This window comes from Neltuma alba, unplaced genomic scaffold (genome assembly GCF_004799145.2).
Source record: "Neltuma alba isolate B1F8T4 unplaced genomic scaffold, ASM479914v2 tig00010776_pilon, whole genome shotgun sequence".
Lineage (NCBI taxonomy): Eukaryota > Viridiplantae > Streptophyta > Magnoliopsida > Fabales > Fabaceae > Neltuma > Neltuma alba.
In genome coordinates, this window is record NW_021635597.1 from 61956 (window position 1) to 76167 (window position 14212).

At 35.8% G+C, this 14212-nt stretch overlaps 3 protein-coding genes across 3 annotated transcripts in view; all 3 read right to left on the reverse strand.

Moving 5' to 3' along the window:
• The window catches only part of LOC114758956 (plant-specific TFIIB-related protein PTF2-like), a 49626-nt gene that overhangs the window by 19316 nt on the left and 16098 nt on the right, over window positions 1-14212 (reverse strand). The gene's annotated exons all lie outside the window — the stretch shown is intronic.
• Window positions 1515-3788, reverse strand: LOC114758959 (PR5-like receptor kinase). The gene is made up of 3 exons (XM_028948057.1): window positions 2906-3788; window positions 2745-2774; window positions 1515-2539 (listed from the first exon to the last, which is right to left on the reverse strand). Exons 1-3 carry the CDS (start codon window positions 3162-3164, stop codon window positions 1515-1517), a joined length of 1314 nt encoding a protein of 437 aa, XP_028803890.1. The 5' UTR covers window positions 3165-3788.
• LOC114758960 (PR5-like receptor kinase) lies at window positions 5353-6318 on the reverse strand. The gene is made up of 2 exons (XM_028948058.1): window positions 6196-6318; window positions 5353-5919 (listed from the first exon to the last, which is right to left on the reverse strand). The coding sequence occupies exons 1-2, from the start codon at window positions 6316-6318 to the stop codon at window positions 5353-5355; spliced, it is 690 nt and encodes a 229-aa protein (XP_028803891.1).

Sequence of the window (14212 nt, forward strand, 5' to 3'; positions counted from 1 at the left end):
ATATGAGGAATTTTGCTTCATTCTAGAACTATATATAATTAAGGGAATATGAATTACATAGAAACAAAAAATTGAATTTATATAATCCAATCAATATTAATTACAAGAAAACTACATTTGCAATGGTTTCTAGGAAAAATTGGTGAGAAGTAAAATATTTATCACCAAAAGTATTTGAAATTTATTTAAAGATATAGGTGCAACTCATTACAACTCTTTTAATAAGTACTAAAAGAAATAGGTATTGCATATAGCTGAAGAAAAATTACACTCATATGTTGAAGATGAGTTGCGCCTACTGAATTCAAGCCATTTTAATCAAAATCTTCTCAAATAAGTAACTTTTCAGCAAATTTTGCTTGCTTCTATTTAATTTCTCATATTTATGAAAAGGAAAATATATATATTTTATACTTCTGAATTTTTTTACTCAGATTATACTATTTTACCACTCTGTTCCTTATTATAAGTCACTTGTATCCCAAACCCGCAAATCAAGAAATACATTAAATTAACTAGTTTTTTTTCCCTATATTTACCCTTATTAAAAGTTGAGAGAGAGAGGGGGAGAAGGGGATGGATTGCATAGGAAATGAAAAGTTGAGAGAGAGATGGAGAGAGAGATTAATTAATTTTTTATTAAATTAATAGGGATAAAATTGGAAAAAGATTATTAATTATACTACAAGTGACTTATATTTTGAAACAAACTTTTAGGGTACAAGTAGCTTATAATAAGAAACAGAGTGGTACATATTGTTGGCAAGAATTGATGTTTCGGTAACGATTGATTGGATGGAACCATAAGGAGATGGAAATTTTTTTTTTTTTAAAAAGCCAAATTATATTGACTCCAGGTCAACCACAATTGATGTGCTTTACTACCACTGGATTCATTATTGGCGACACACTGAAAACAAAGTTGATAAGAAAGATGGACCGAGCAGCTTCTACGAAAGAGTGACAGTGATTATATATGGGGGACCCCCCCAAAAAAAAAATACCAAAAAAAAAATGTATACAAACTAGATTTGTAGCATTGTAATACAAACTAGATTTTATAATTAGGATAGAAAATAATATTAAATTTGAAACTTAGTTTTATCCTTCCTAACTCGTTTTTTTTTTTTTCATTCAAATCTACTGGATTCCTTACATCATCATGCAAATTGTATAAACTATGAATTAGAGTTCCGGCAAGCAGCAAATTCTTTTTAAAAATGAATAACTGTAGAGAAAACTTGTTAATTTAAATTTTCATATGCTGAAGAAATAGCTATGTCATAAAAGAGCATGTAAAAACGTGGCAACATAAAAATTTCATTATTTACTAGGATAACAACCTTCTTCCAACAATAACCTACATATAGTCTAGTAAATCAGTGTACTTCAGAAAACATTGAAGATACTAACCATAATGCTACTTTTACTTATTTGACAGTAGTTTAGTCGAAATACAAATTGTCAGTAGCAGCAACATTTTCTTCTGAAATCTCTCACCAAGTTACATAAATTTAGGGAGGAAGAGCCTCTTGAAGCTCCATTTCTCCTTCAAGCATCTCTAACACATTCTTCATGGAGGGTCGATCATTAGGATACATCTGTATGCAATGTGAAGCTATTATAATCATCTTCTTTGCAATTCCTCTTTCCTCGTCTGAGATATTGCTCCCCTCTATTGATTCCTCAAATTGATCATAAACCCATTTAGCAAAATAGGTCTGCCAGGAATGCTCAATGACATTCGAGTTCTTCCTTCTGCCAGCCATTTCCATTAGTAGCATCCCAAAACTATAAACATCAGCTTTATGTGATATTCTTCCAATGTTCTTGTACAAGAATTTAGGAGCCATGTATCCAAATGTTCCTCTTGCATTTGTCAGAGACACGATACTATGATCTAATGGGTACAACTTAGCCAATCCAAAGTCTGAAATCTTTGGATTAAAATTTTCATCAAGAAGAATATTGTGAGGTTTGATATCAAAGTGTAGAATTTGCATATCACATCCTTGATGTAAATACTCAATTCTTCGAGCAATCCCAAGAGAAATGTTAAATATTTTCTCGTAATTGATGGGCGTGTTGCTTTGTCTCTCCAAGAATATGTACTTGTCAAGTGATCCATTAGGCATAAATTCATAAACAAGAGCTCGCTTATTTCTTTCAGTGCAGAATCCAATCAGCTGCACCACATTGACATGATGAATCCTGCCAATAGTGGCAACTTCGCTTATGAAATCTTGTGCATTATTGGCTTTGGACTTTGTCAGTAACTTGACGGCTACATCGCGATTGCTTCGAAGCTTACCTTTATACACATAACCATAGCCTCCTTCACCCAACTTGTGTTTGAAGCCATTGGTCATTTTCTTGATCTCTGAGTAAGAGTACTTGATGGGCATCAGGTTACTGTTATTTCGGAGGAAGTCCTCAACATTGTCATAATAAGATTGATGCCTTCTTCTCCATCGGATAATCAAGAATATTAAAGCACAAGGGCCACCCAGTACAAATTTAGCTGCAGACCAGAGAGTTACTGTACACAAGATTTCAACAATAATAATCAGCATTGAATCAGTTCTTCCTATATTATACAGACTTACATTATAAAGATTGAATTCCTTGTTGGGATTCCTAACATATGGACTTCCCATTAAGATTTCAACAATAATCATCACGGATAATGAAATGAAGTGTTGAAGCGTTTTCCCATAGGCAATGAGAAACTCTGGTTCGCTTACCTGTAGCTGTCACGCTAAGAAAGAGGAGGGCTGCATTGTCAAAAATTCCAAAACATAATTAGTTTCTATTAAATCACCTGAGAGTAAATATCCTCGTTATTTTATTTTCTTTCATAGATTAACTATATTCCATGAGAACCATATATATCCATGAAGCTCACCGGAAATAGAGTCCGAAAGAGAAACTGCCGCATCCTGAGAACAAAGGACCATATTAGTGGCGTTTTCAAACGAACAGCTAGGTTGCCGCCCTCCGTCCCACACTCCACAACGATTTGGGCGCCATCTGACCTCAATCCCATTTACCTCCTGCCTCTGAACTTGCGGATACGAACAACTCTCATTACACGTCATTGGTCCCCATGGCACCACCTTCACTATCAAATCTATTCTGCATGACTCTGGCACATCAGACATCATTGGGGAATACCGCTTCAGCACAAAAGGATGAAGCGTTTCGGGCGCTTCGTTAATACAAAGCGCCACTATATCCGGATAGAGATCAGGAGAGAATGGATTTTGGCAGCTGACAAACACTAATCCTCCCACATGATAAGTGAAGTTGTTATTCTTGGAGTCGAGTTCTGTCTCTTTGGCTGTGAAAGCTTGGTTGAAGTTATTGTATGTGAGGGAATGACGAGAGATCGCTGGGCAATTGTTGATGTCAAGTCCAGCGGTGACGGATTGGAGAGTAGTGGTGGAGTTAGTGGCATAAATGGCCTCTACTAAATGCCTCCCATAGTTTACATACAACACACTTCGGTTATTCTCGCAGACTAGTCCGTAACTTGGATCGCTGCAATTGCGGTCATCATAATATGCATTCGTGGATATGCATTTGTGGGGACGTTGAACACTTGTCCGCAGGATTCACTAAATGAATATCTGGTATCGTAATCTCCCAAAATAAAATATGTAACTAGAGAAGGGACTGCAAGTAAGATGATTCTGAAGGCTTCATTTATCATTGTGAAGTACTGTCAGAGAAGGAAGAAGCTAAGCAAGCTACTTTACAAGCGGCGGTACTAGCTAGCTTAATCCATACATCCCCTATCTTTAAAACAAAACAAGTGATGGATGCCTGTGATGATAGGTTGATAACTACTAATGATATCCATACATCCCCTAGCTAGCTTAATTCATACATCCCCTATCTTTAAATTTCGCATTCTTAATATACCTTAGACTTCGAAAAATCAAACGGAGGATTTTGATTGGGTAAACAGTTCAAATTTTGTCTAGAGAATTACTCCTGTGGTGCTTGCTCTATGACTTAATTGAAGAGTTAATATTAGTACTATATATATAAGACTTATTTTTATCAGTTTTTTCTAAATTAACCCTATTGATATTTTTTTCAATAATTATCAAGTAGGAGAGGGAGGGAGGAAATTAAGAAAGACGCTTAGGGTATTTTAAAAAAAATCATATTAACTGAATTAACTAACATCGTTAATCTATTCAAATTAGAACCGGAGGAATATTATTTTGGAGTAATCGTGAATTTCCAGATTGGACCAAAAGAAAAATGAAAGTTTATAAAAGCCAAATCATTGACTCCAAGTCAACCAAAATTGATGTACTACCTTTGGTCCTTGATATAAAAGTTTGTTAAATAATTTAAGTAGATTAAAGAATTTTGTTAAATTAGTTTATTGTAATAAATAGGTATTATTTTTTCTAAAATATCCTTATTAATAAAGTTTCATTTGATGAAACATTTGAAATATGAAATTATGACAAAAACTATCTTAAAAAAAATAGATAAATATGAAAGACAAAGTAAATTGAGATCTTATATTTAAAATTAAACTAAAAGTCAAACTAGTTTTTATATTAAGCACAGGAGGTAGTATATTAAGACCGCTTATTATTAAGAACAAATTTTCAACAAAATGACAAGAAAAGTACTCCATGAAGCTTCCAAGGAAAAGAGGGCAATAAAAAAATCGCCCCCACCATATTGACTAAATTCTAAACCTCAAATCTTAAATGACATTGTATTTTTTAAGAGAAGGTAATAATTTTTCCTATCTCTCATTTTATTGTGGTCCCATTCCATCAACCATCCCATCACTATCAATCAATGCAAGGAGTTTCCTCAACAGGAAGGAAGATATATAAGCTGTAACCAGGACTAGCGAGCTTTATTATCAATCTTCTATGGTACAGATATTTCTGGAGATCAAGTGACATATAAATGTTTAGCTGAAAAATTCGTTACTCCAGCTAACGTAACATACCCGTTTTCTTGGCCAAGAAACCAATCACATGAATATTGAAAATAGTGACAAGCCAATTTTTCAACTTAATATGTATCAAACTTTATAACATTTTCAAATAATTACCACAAACACAGTCTAAGCCGATGAGCTATACAGCAACAACTTAAGCGCACTGATATTATTATTGAAGAAAGTCATAAAAACCAGTCATCTCAATTAAAAATGTAGAAGTCAAAATTGTTCTATAATTTTTGTGTTTGTACGTATCTAGCCATTTGCTAGCTGTAAAGCTTAGCTAGTCAAGTATTAAATGCAAAAAATACTATAAGGAGATGTTCAAAATACTAACTATGCATTAAACTATTATTAAAGATTTACAAAGCTCATTCTGAGTTCAAATTCTTCCAATTATATATCAACAATTCAACATCCCCTTTTGGAATCCCTTTCCAAGTTATAGAGGGTTGGTACGGTGGAAAAGCCACTTGGAGGTCAATTTCTCCCTCGAGCATCTCTATCACTTTCTTCATTGAGGGTGGATCACTAGGATTCATTTGTATGCAATGTGAAGCTATAACAATCATCTTCATCGCAATTTCCCTTTCCTCTCCAGTGGTACCACTCACTTCTATGGATTCTTCAAATTGGTCATAAACCCATTTGGAAAAATGGGTTTGCCAAGAATGCTCAATAACGTTCAAGTTCTTCCTCCTACCTGCCATTTCCATGAACAGCATCCCAATACTATAAACATCAGCTTTATGTGATATCCCTCCAATGTTCTTGTAAAATAATTCAGGTGCCTTGTATCCCAGTGTTCCTCTTGCATTAGTTAGAGATATAATGCTATCATCTAAGGAATACAACTTTGACAATCCAAAATCAGAAACTCTTTTATCAAAATTTTCATCAAGAAGGATATTGTGAGGTTTAATGTCAAGATGTAATATCTGCATGTCACATTCCCCCGTAAATACTCAATTCCACGAGCAATCCCAAGATAAATATTAAATATTTTCTCATAACTAAGTGATGAATTCCCCTCTCTCTCCTAGAATATATACTTGTCAAGAGACCCATAAGACATAAAATACACAAGAGCTCGCTTGTTTCTTTCAACACAAAGTCCAATAATTAAGTTGAACCACATTCGCATGATGAATCCTTCCAATAGTAGCAACTTCACTAATAAAATCTTGTCCATTGGATTTGAACTTGCTTAGTACCTTGACAGCTACATCACGTTTGCTTTGAAGCTTTCCTTGGAAGACATGACCATAGCGTCCTTCACCTAACTTGTGTTTGAAGCCATTAGTCATTTTGTTGATCTCTGAGTAGGAGTGCTTCATGGGCATTAGGTTACTATTATTTTGAAGGAATTCCTCAACATTGTCATAAACAGAGAATGGGAAAAATATCTAACTGATGCTCTTTTTTCTGTAACTGTTATTGGTTTCGCTCTATAACTAACTAGGGCAAGAAATTTAATAGTGTGACAAATGAAATTGAAGGACAAGGAGAAAATTAAACCTTGAATAATCGTCGCACGCTCAATAGCAAAACCTGCACCGTCAAAATTCAGAAGTTTCGACCAGACCAATCATGAAAACAATTGTTTCAATTTTTTCTTTTCTTCTCAAGAATACCATGATAATTAGCTATATCTGTGCCGTTCATCACCTCAAAGCATTCTAAGACCCAGCAGCGGACGATGACAAAGAACCATATTAGTGGCATTTTCAAGCAGTTACCTTTCTCTTCTTCCCCCTCGCCACAACGATTTGGTTGCAATCTGATCTCAATCCCCTGTACCTCTTGGCTCTGAACTTGTGAATAAAAATAGAGTTAACTGGACTTTGGCAGCTAACAAACAGTAATCCGCCCACATGATAATGGTAATTTTTGGTGCTTAGTGAAACATCCGTCATTTAATATATATTTACAAGCGCTATAATCCAGCAAATCATGAATTAAGCTTATATATTGAAAACTTCTATTTTTATTTTCAGGTTACCATTCATGTAGTAAATTTCAGATTTTTTACCTAACTTTAAAAATTCATAACTAATTATAAAAAAATCGCATTGAAGTGATTCAACTCTCAAATTAAAACTCCTTTGACTCTCTACAGGGAAAAATACTCATTGCGTTATTTACTTGCTCATTTATTATATTTGACCTTTGAGACTTCACTACAGCTTTTAACTTCCTTGTCTTTTGGTCGCAAAAAACTCTCTCTTTGCAATTTGACTTCTAAGAATAATTCTATTCTTTCAGAAAAATTTCTGGGACTCTTGCCAAAAGGAGTTTGGTAACCTACTCATTTCAGACTATTTCTTGCATTTCTATGCTTAAAATTCGGGATGTTACACTTAGTTATCTTGCTTTGGCTGTGAAAGCGTGGGTGTTGTTGTTGTTTTATGTGAGAGAATGGCGAGAGATGGCAGGGCAATTGTTAATATCAAGTCCAGCGGTGATGGATTGGAGAGTAGTGGTGGAGTTAGTGGCGCAGATGGCCTCTACTAAATGACTCCCGTAGTTTAAATACAACACAGTTTTGTTGTTCTGGCAGCGTAGTCCGTAGCTGGGGTCGTAGCAATTGCGGGAATAAGAGTGTGTATTTGTGGAGACGTTGAACACAAGTCCACAGGATTCACTAAATGAATTCATAAAGAAAACTTCATTCATATAGTATACGAGTAGAGCAAGGGCAAGGAAGATGAATATGAAAGTTGCATTTATCATCGTGAAGGATATCAAGAGAGGCAGAAACAGATTAATTTCCAAGCGGAGGTGCTGGATCCATACTGGCGATTTTCCTTCTTGCTTGAAGTTGAAGTACAGATGTAAATGGGATTTATTTTCAGTCTTTTTCTTAATGTTCACAGTAATTGTATCTATAATGAAGAATTAAGAAAAATAGTTAGTCCATGTTTTGAGAATCTTTTTTATTTTTCTAGAATTTTAGAAGATGTTTATATGAAAAATTGGAATTAAAAGAACAGAGCGAACCCAAGTGCGAATACAATAATTAACATCCAAGTGGTTTGACTCTAATTTTGTGCGGATTTGAGTCATTCTGCATTGATAAGCAAAGAAATCAATAACGGTTGGCTTGAAGTCAATGCCTCATCACAATCTTCCACCAGAACCACTCATAATGATGTGAGAATTTTATTTGATTACAGCTCCATAAAATGAATACAGATTTTGTTATCCAACAAAAAAAAAAGACTATAGATTGAATCGAAACAAATACCTAAATTGAATTAATTGAACTAAAAATTATTAAACAGAAACAAATTAAACTAAACTTTTAATTATTTAAATTTATGAATGCATTTATTAAATTTATATAAATGAAAAATGTTATACTTTCGTGTTGGCAAAAACAAATATTTATTATACTTTCGTATGTATATTAATTATTTAAATTTAATTGAAATAAAATCAAGAAGTTTCTGCTTCCAGTCATCAACCGTTGATGTGTTATTGATGACAATTTTCAATAAAGTGATAAGGAAAATACTGAAGGAAGTTTTCAGGAATCGAATTTCTAAATACGTAATAGTTTTCGTTTTTCTTAATTAAAGGAAACAAATACAACACGAAAAATTAAGGCAAGAAAAGGGCAGAGAAAAAAGGGGAGATTGTGGAGAGTGGCTTGTGGTTTTACAGTGAAACTGGAGAAATGTGACATTAGACAGGCCGAAGCTCGGGGGATTATTGAAGGGCTACTGTTATGCAGGCAAATGGGTTTCGAGAAGATAGAAGTAGAGTGTGATGCAGATCAGATAATCCAAGAAATCAAGCAAGAGGCTAGAATTAAGGGCAGTTACTTGATCTCTAGAAAACTGAAGGACCTTCTTAAGTTGCAATGGCAGGTTGAATTTAATCACGTCTTCAGAGAGGGAAATCAGGTCGCCGATAAGCTTGCAGCGATGAGTCATGAGATGAACGCAAGACGCCTTACTTGGGCGGCCCCACCTGGCTGGATTGAAGAACTCGTCAAGATGGATGCGTCTGGCTTTGAAACCCCGAGAAGAATAGTTGTCAGGGAATGGTTGGGCTTGGCCCCTTTCTTTCACAAAAAAAAAGAAAAGGGCAGAGAAAAATGTGTTCACAATTCTCCCTCCCCACTTTCTCTCCACCATTGGATTAGTCAATCGTTAGATTGAATATCCTATAAAAATATTATTATAATATTATACAAAAAATTATGTATAAATAAATTTATGCATTTAAAAATTTAACCTGAATAATTTAGAGTTGCTATAAATAAATAAGTTTAAAATATTAAAATTTGATTTAAATAAGTCACAAATGTAAAATTGTATTATAATACTTCTTTTAATTTCATCCTTAGTAAATCATAATTGTTAAATTTTAAATATTTTAACTTATCTATAAATATTTTTGTTATTTAAGTTTTATGTGAGAACAAGCTTAGATTTCCCCACTCTTAGGTTGGAATGCGCGAAAGAAGCTTGTTTGACCTCTATAATCAGCACTGGAAGTTCAAGGATAAGCTTGGTGGGCCCAGATACAGTAGAAGAAATAGCATATTTATTCTTTTGTACTCCCTCCGTTCCTTATTATAAGAGACACTTGATGCTTATGCCATGTTCCTATATATAAGAGACACTTACAAGTTATCTTTACTTTTTTGTGTTGATTTACTATTTTATCCATATTTATTATCTCCAACTCACACTCTCTCTCCCTCCCACTTCTCTTTCTTTTAATAATTTAATTATTCTCTCTCATGCTCTCTCTCCTTATTAATGAGGGCATTTTAGGAAAAAAAATTATATTTTTTATACATTAATTGTTCTTAACTAACTTTAACTATTTTTTTTATCAATGTACTTCGGTTATTTGTCTCTTATAATAAGGAACGGAAGGAGTAATCTTCATTGCCCTTTTTCATAACAAATCTTACATTACTAATAAAAAATTATACAAATAATTAAAATTTTACATTTTTTACTTAATTTACTAGAAGCAATATGTTCTAGGCCATAAGTGCTAAGCTGTCAAGGTAATTATAGGGTTATCACCAAGAAAGTCATAGAAAGATCAGCAAATAACAAATGATATATATAATGATTTTTCTTTACAAAGCAATATTCTTAATGTGGGATTCGATCGTGGATACATTTTTTAGATTAAAACAATGGAGGAACTTGTTTCTATGTTTGATATTTCGACTTAATATACAATTTAAAACTGGGAAAACTAAACCCTAGGTCCTTATAGTGAGTTTTGAATCAGGTCCTTACATTATTTTTTCTTTTTAAGAACTCCTTCTAATTTCAGCCTTTAGTCACATTGATCCTTCCATCTTCAAAAATGTCAGAAAGACATGATGACGTTAACTTCAGTTTAACTAGCTGAAGTGGGGGACTGTTCATTGATTGTAAAATGAGGCACATGCTCCACAAACAAGAACATCAAGGTATTCACCAAAGAGCATCTCCTTATCTATCTCCCCAAATACATCGTTGATCTCTCCCACCAGTTCATTTGAGACAGAGGCTACTTCACTCTTGTCATGCCCAGTAAATCCTTCAATGATTTCAGGTCTGTCTCATCATACATGCGTGTCAGCAAAAGAGTAGCATATGGGGCATTATGGGCAAGTAGGTGCTTGTACCCTGTAAGGAAATGGGCCAGTCCACCCTTGGTGGATTGGACCCAAGCCCAAATTAACATTTGGGGTCCTGATGAGAATAGCAAAAATTATGGGTATCTAACTGTAATTTTTGCCTTTTCATATATTTTGCCAAAAGGCGAGAACGGTTGCGCAGAGGAGATGGTTTTGAGACGGTTTTTGTTTGAATAACAAGGAGTTACGAAACTGATCAAAAAGGGATCAGTTTTGGGCAGTAGAATCATGCGTTTTTTCCTCCTCCACAAGACTCTCTCTCCGTCTCTCCAAACTCTCCCTCTGGTGTATTTGCTATGTCTCCCAGATCCGACTCCGTCACCGTGATCGGACCTCCGCGTGGCAACCTGACTTCATAGCAGACTTCAGGTATGCCCGAAATCCTTCATTGGTATCAGAGCATGTGATATTCCCTGTAGATTCTGTGGCCTGCGTTTTCATATCAGTATTTTTTTCTGATTGTTCGGTCTGAGTAACTTGCGATTTGCTTCAATATATTATGCAAATCCTCCATTTTACTTTCAGTATGATAGTTTTTGTGTCTTATATTTATGTTTAGACATATTGGGTTGCTTCTCTGCCTCTGTGAAAATCGTTTTATACAGTATTTTTTTGGCCGTACGCTTGTTCGTTTTTGGGTTGCTTAAAATCAAGTTTTTAGGCTTCAAAATTTATCCCATTGCGTAGAGCTCAAAAAAACGAAGAAAATGATATAAAGTACACTAAAAACGGACACCGGACGGCGGAGATACGGAGGAGAGAAGAAATCAGGTCCGACGGGTCCATCGGACCCGACCCGGTTGCAGAAGCCGGGTCAAGATGACCCGGCTGGAGGTTGAAGGAGACCTCCAGGGGCCAAAACGGCGTCGTTTTGGCCCCTCCTGTAAAAAAAAAAAAGGTATTTACTGGGCTGGACGTAGGATCTAGCCCAGACCAAAAAAAAAAGGGAAAGGGTGTACTGGGCTGGAGGCAGGATCCAGCCCAGACCAAAATAAATTAAAAAATTTTTTTTGAAGGGAATCGGTTGGGCCAAAATGGACCCAAACCCAACCGGCCCAAAATACTTTTAATTAAAAAATAAAAAAAAATAAAAACCGAGAATTAAAAAAAACGAATTTTAAAAAAAAAAAAATTTTTGACCAAGCAGCGCCACGTGGCGCGTTCTACCACGTGGCACCCCACCTTGGCACGTGGGGACCACCACTTGACAGGTGGTGGCGCGTGGAAGCTGCAGGCACGGCGCGTGTCACCGGCGGCAGGCTGCATGGGGCGCGTGAAGTACACGCGCCGATAGGGCGAGCAGGAAAATAGTTTTTTTTTTTTTTTTCAGTTTTTCGCTAATTTTTCCTTCTAGGGGCGCGTGTAGGCGTGTGAAGGGTCCGTTTGAGGTGAGGTTTGTCTCTAAAAATCCCTAAAATCAAGATCTTCATTTTGGTATATAATTTGATAATTTTGGAGACAATTAAGGATCTATTTGTGAGTATTTTCAGTGTATTTTCTGGTATTTTCATGCGGAAATAAATTCCAGAATATTCAAAATAATTTAAATTATTTTGTTCTAGGTGAAAATGAAGCAAGAGGCTTCTAGTAGCACTGAAAATATCAAAGATGGTTCGTTGGAATACTCATACATGGATAATGCAGTTCCAGAAGATGAACCAGAGGATGAGGATCCTGAAGAGGACCCTGAAGAGGTTCCTCAAGAAATCCGGGAGGAGTTAATGGATTCTGGACCTGAGTCATAATCTTTATTTCCCACTGAACCCCTCCGTACCGAACCTCATTTGGTCTGTAATGATTCACTAGATCTTCCCAATAAAACCGAAGTAGAGGAAGGCGAGGAGGTGGATCAACCCTGTACCCCTGCTTTAGCTATGAGAATAGCTGAAAGAGATGCAGCTAAATTGACGAACATAAAAGGCATCAATGGTGTGCTCGCTAGCTACGTCCATTACATGACCGATAAGAAGAATACAGAATTCTACCTAAGAGTCATAATGGAGTACATAAGAGCAATAAGAGTTAGAGGCGGACCTAAAGGCAAACCCATAAGAAAGTCTTACTGGATTTGGGCCATAGAGCTAGTGTCCTCCTTTATGAACAAAACGCGCAAACTTAGAAGCCTAAGAAAAGCAATGCTTGATTACCTTTATGTTCATATCAAATGATGTAATATTTGTATTTGCCTTAAGTTTGTGGTTTCATGCATTGTAAATAGACTAAGTATGTTATTTCATTTAATGAAATTACTTATATTATTGTTGTATGATTATTTGTGAATATCATGTGTATGCCTTTTATAAGTGGGAGCTTTTAGAAGATAAGACTTCTAAAGGTTACATTTCTTAAAGTTCTTATATAGTATTCTTGATAGAATATAATGATAATTACTAGTATCTGTGTGATGGGAGGTACAAACGTATTCTCCTGATCATAGATCTAGTAATTTCATTATTTACTGATCGAGGATAATATAGGCACATTACATTGTATACTTCATTGTGCTATATAACTGAAATGTTCTTTGGTTCGGTTCTCTTTAAAGAGAACATAGATTAATGTGGGATAGATTTGTCACAGAACTAAGAATGGCAACCAAGAACATAATTGCTGAATTGAACAAGGGAGAAAAGCTTAACGGGGACAACCGGGACATCTGGCACCGAAAGGTCCAGTATATCCTAGAAGAACAGGATGCGATAGAGCCTCTCACCACTGCTATGGTTGAACCTGAAGCTGGCAACACGGCCCAGCACAGGAAAGACCAAGAGGCATATCTAACCTGGAAAAAGAAGAATAGCATAGCAAGAATCACACTTTTGAGCTCCATGGCTGACGACCTGATGTGCGAGTTTGAGTCGTATAAAACTGCACAGGCCATGTGGATAGCATTAAAGGATAAGTTTGGCGGAGTCTCTACGACCAAGCTTAGGAGGTTGACGATTAAGTTCGATACCTATAAGCTCAAGCCAAACAATCCTATGAAGCAACATCTGAGAGAGATGGCCAATATGATCCGGGAACTGAAGGAAGCTGGACATAATCTGTCTGATGAACAGCAAGTGCAGGCTGTCATCAGGTCACTCCCTGCAAGTTGGGAGCACATGAAAGTCAACCTAACCCACAATGAAAACATCATCACTTTTAATGATGTAGCTAAGCATCTGGAGCTGGAAGATGAACGTCTAGAGGCTTACAAGAGCTCTGGACAAACTTATTTAACTGAGGATGCTGGTACTTTCCAATCTAAGCCCAATTTCAAAAAGGGCAAGAAGCCCCAAAAGAAAGGGAAGAAGGGCGGTCTTCAATTTAAAAAGGGCAAGAAACAATTTAAGAAGAAGGGAAAGAAAGGCGGGAAGAAGAAGCTAGACCTGAAGAAGGTCAAATGCTTCGCCTGCCAACAAATGGGCCATTTCGCACGTGACTGTTCCAAACAGGCTGAAAGCGAAAAGGTATTAGTGAATTATGTGAATTCACATGTTTCATATGTTTCTAGTACTGTTTTTTCTAACAGAACCTGTTTCTTCTTCTTGGATTATAGACTCAGGCTCCACAGACCACGTAAGCAGGGATCG

Bases quoted from the DNA above. Each gene is read 5' to 3' on its own strand.
- LOC114758960 (XM_028948058.1), bottom strand. From the start codon at position 6,318: ATGAAGCACTCCTACTCAGAGATCAACAAAATGACTAATGGCTTCAAA. The intron at 5,920-6,195 runs GTACTAAGCAAG...TGTGACATGCAG, and splicing joins AACGTGATGTAGCTGTCAAG to ATATTACATCTTGACATTAA.
- LOC114758959 (XM_028948057.1), bottom strand. From the start codon at position 3,164: ATGATGTCTGATGTGCCAGAGTCATGCAGAATAGATTTGATAGTGAAG. The intron at 2,775-2,905 runs GTGAGCTTCATG...TTGACAATGCAG, and splicing joins TCTTTCGGACTCTATTTCCG to CCCTCCTCTTTCTTAGCGTG. The intron at 2,540-2,744 runs GTAAGCGAACCA...TCTTGTGTACAG, and splicing joins TCTTAGCGTGACAGCTACAG to TAACTCTCTGGTCTGCAGCT.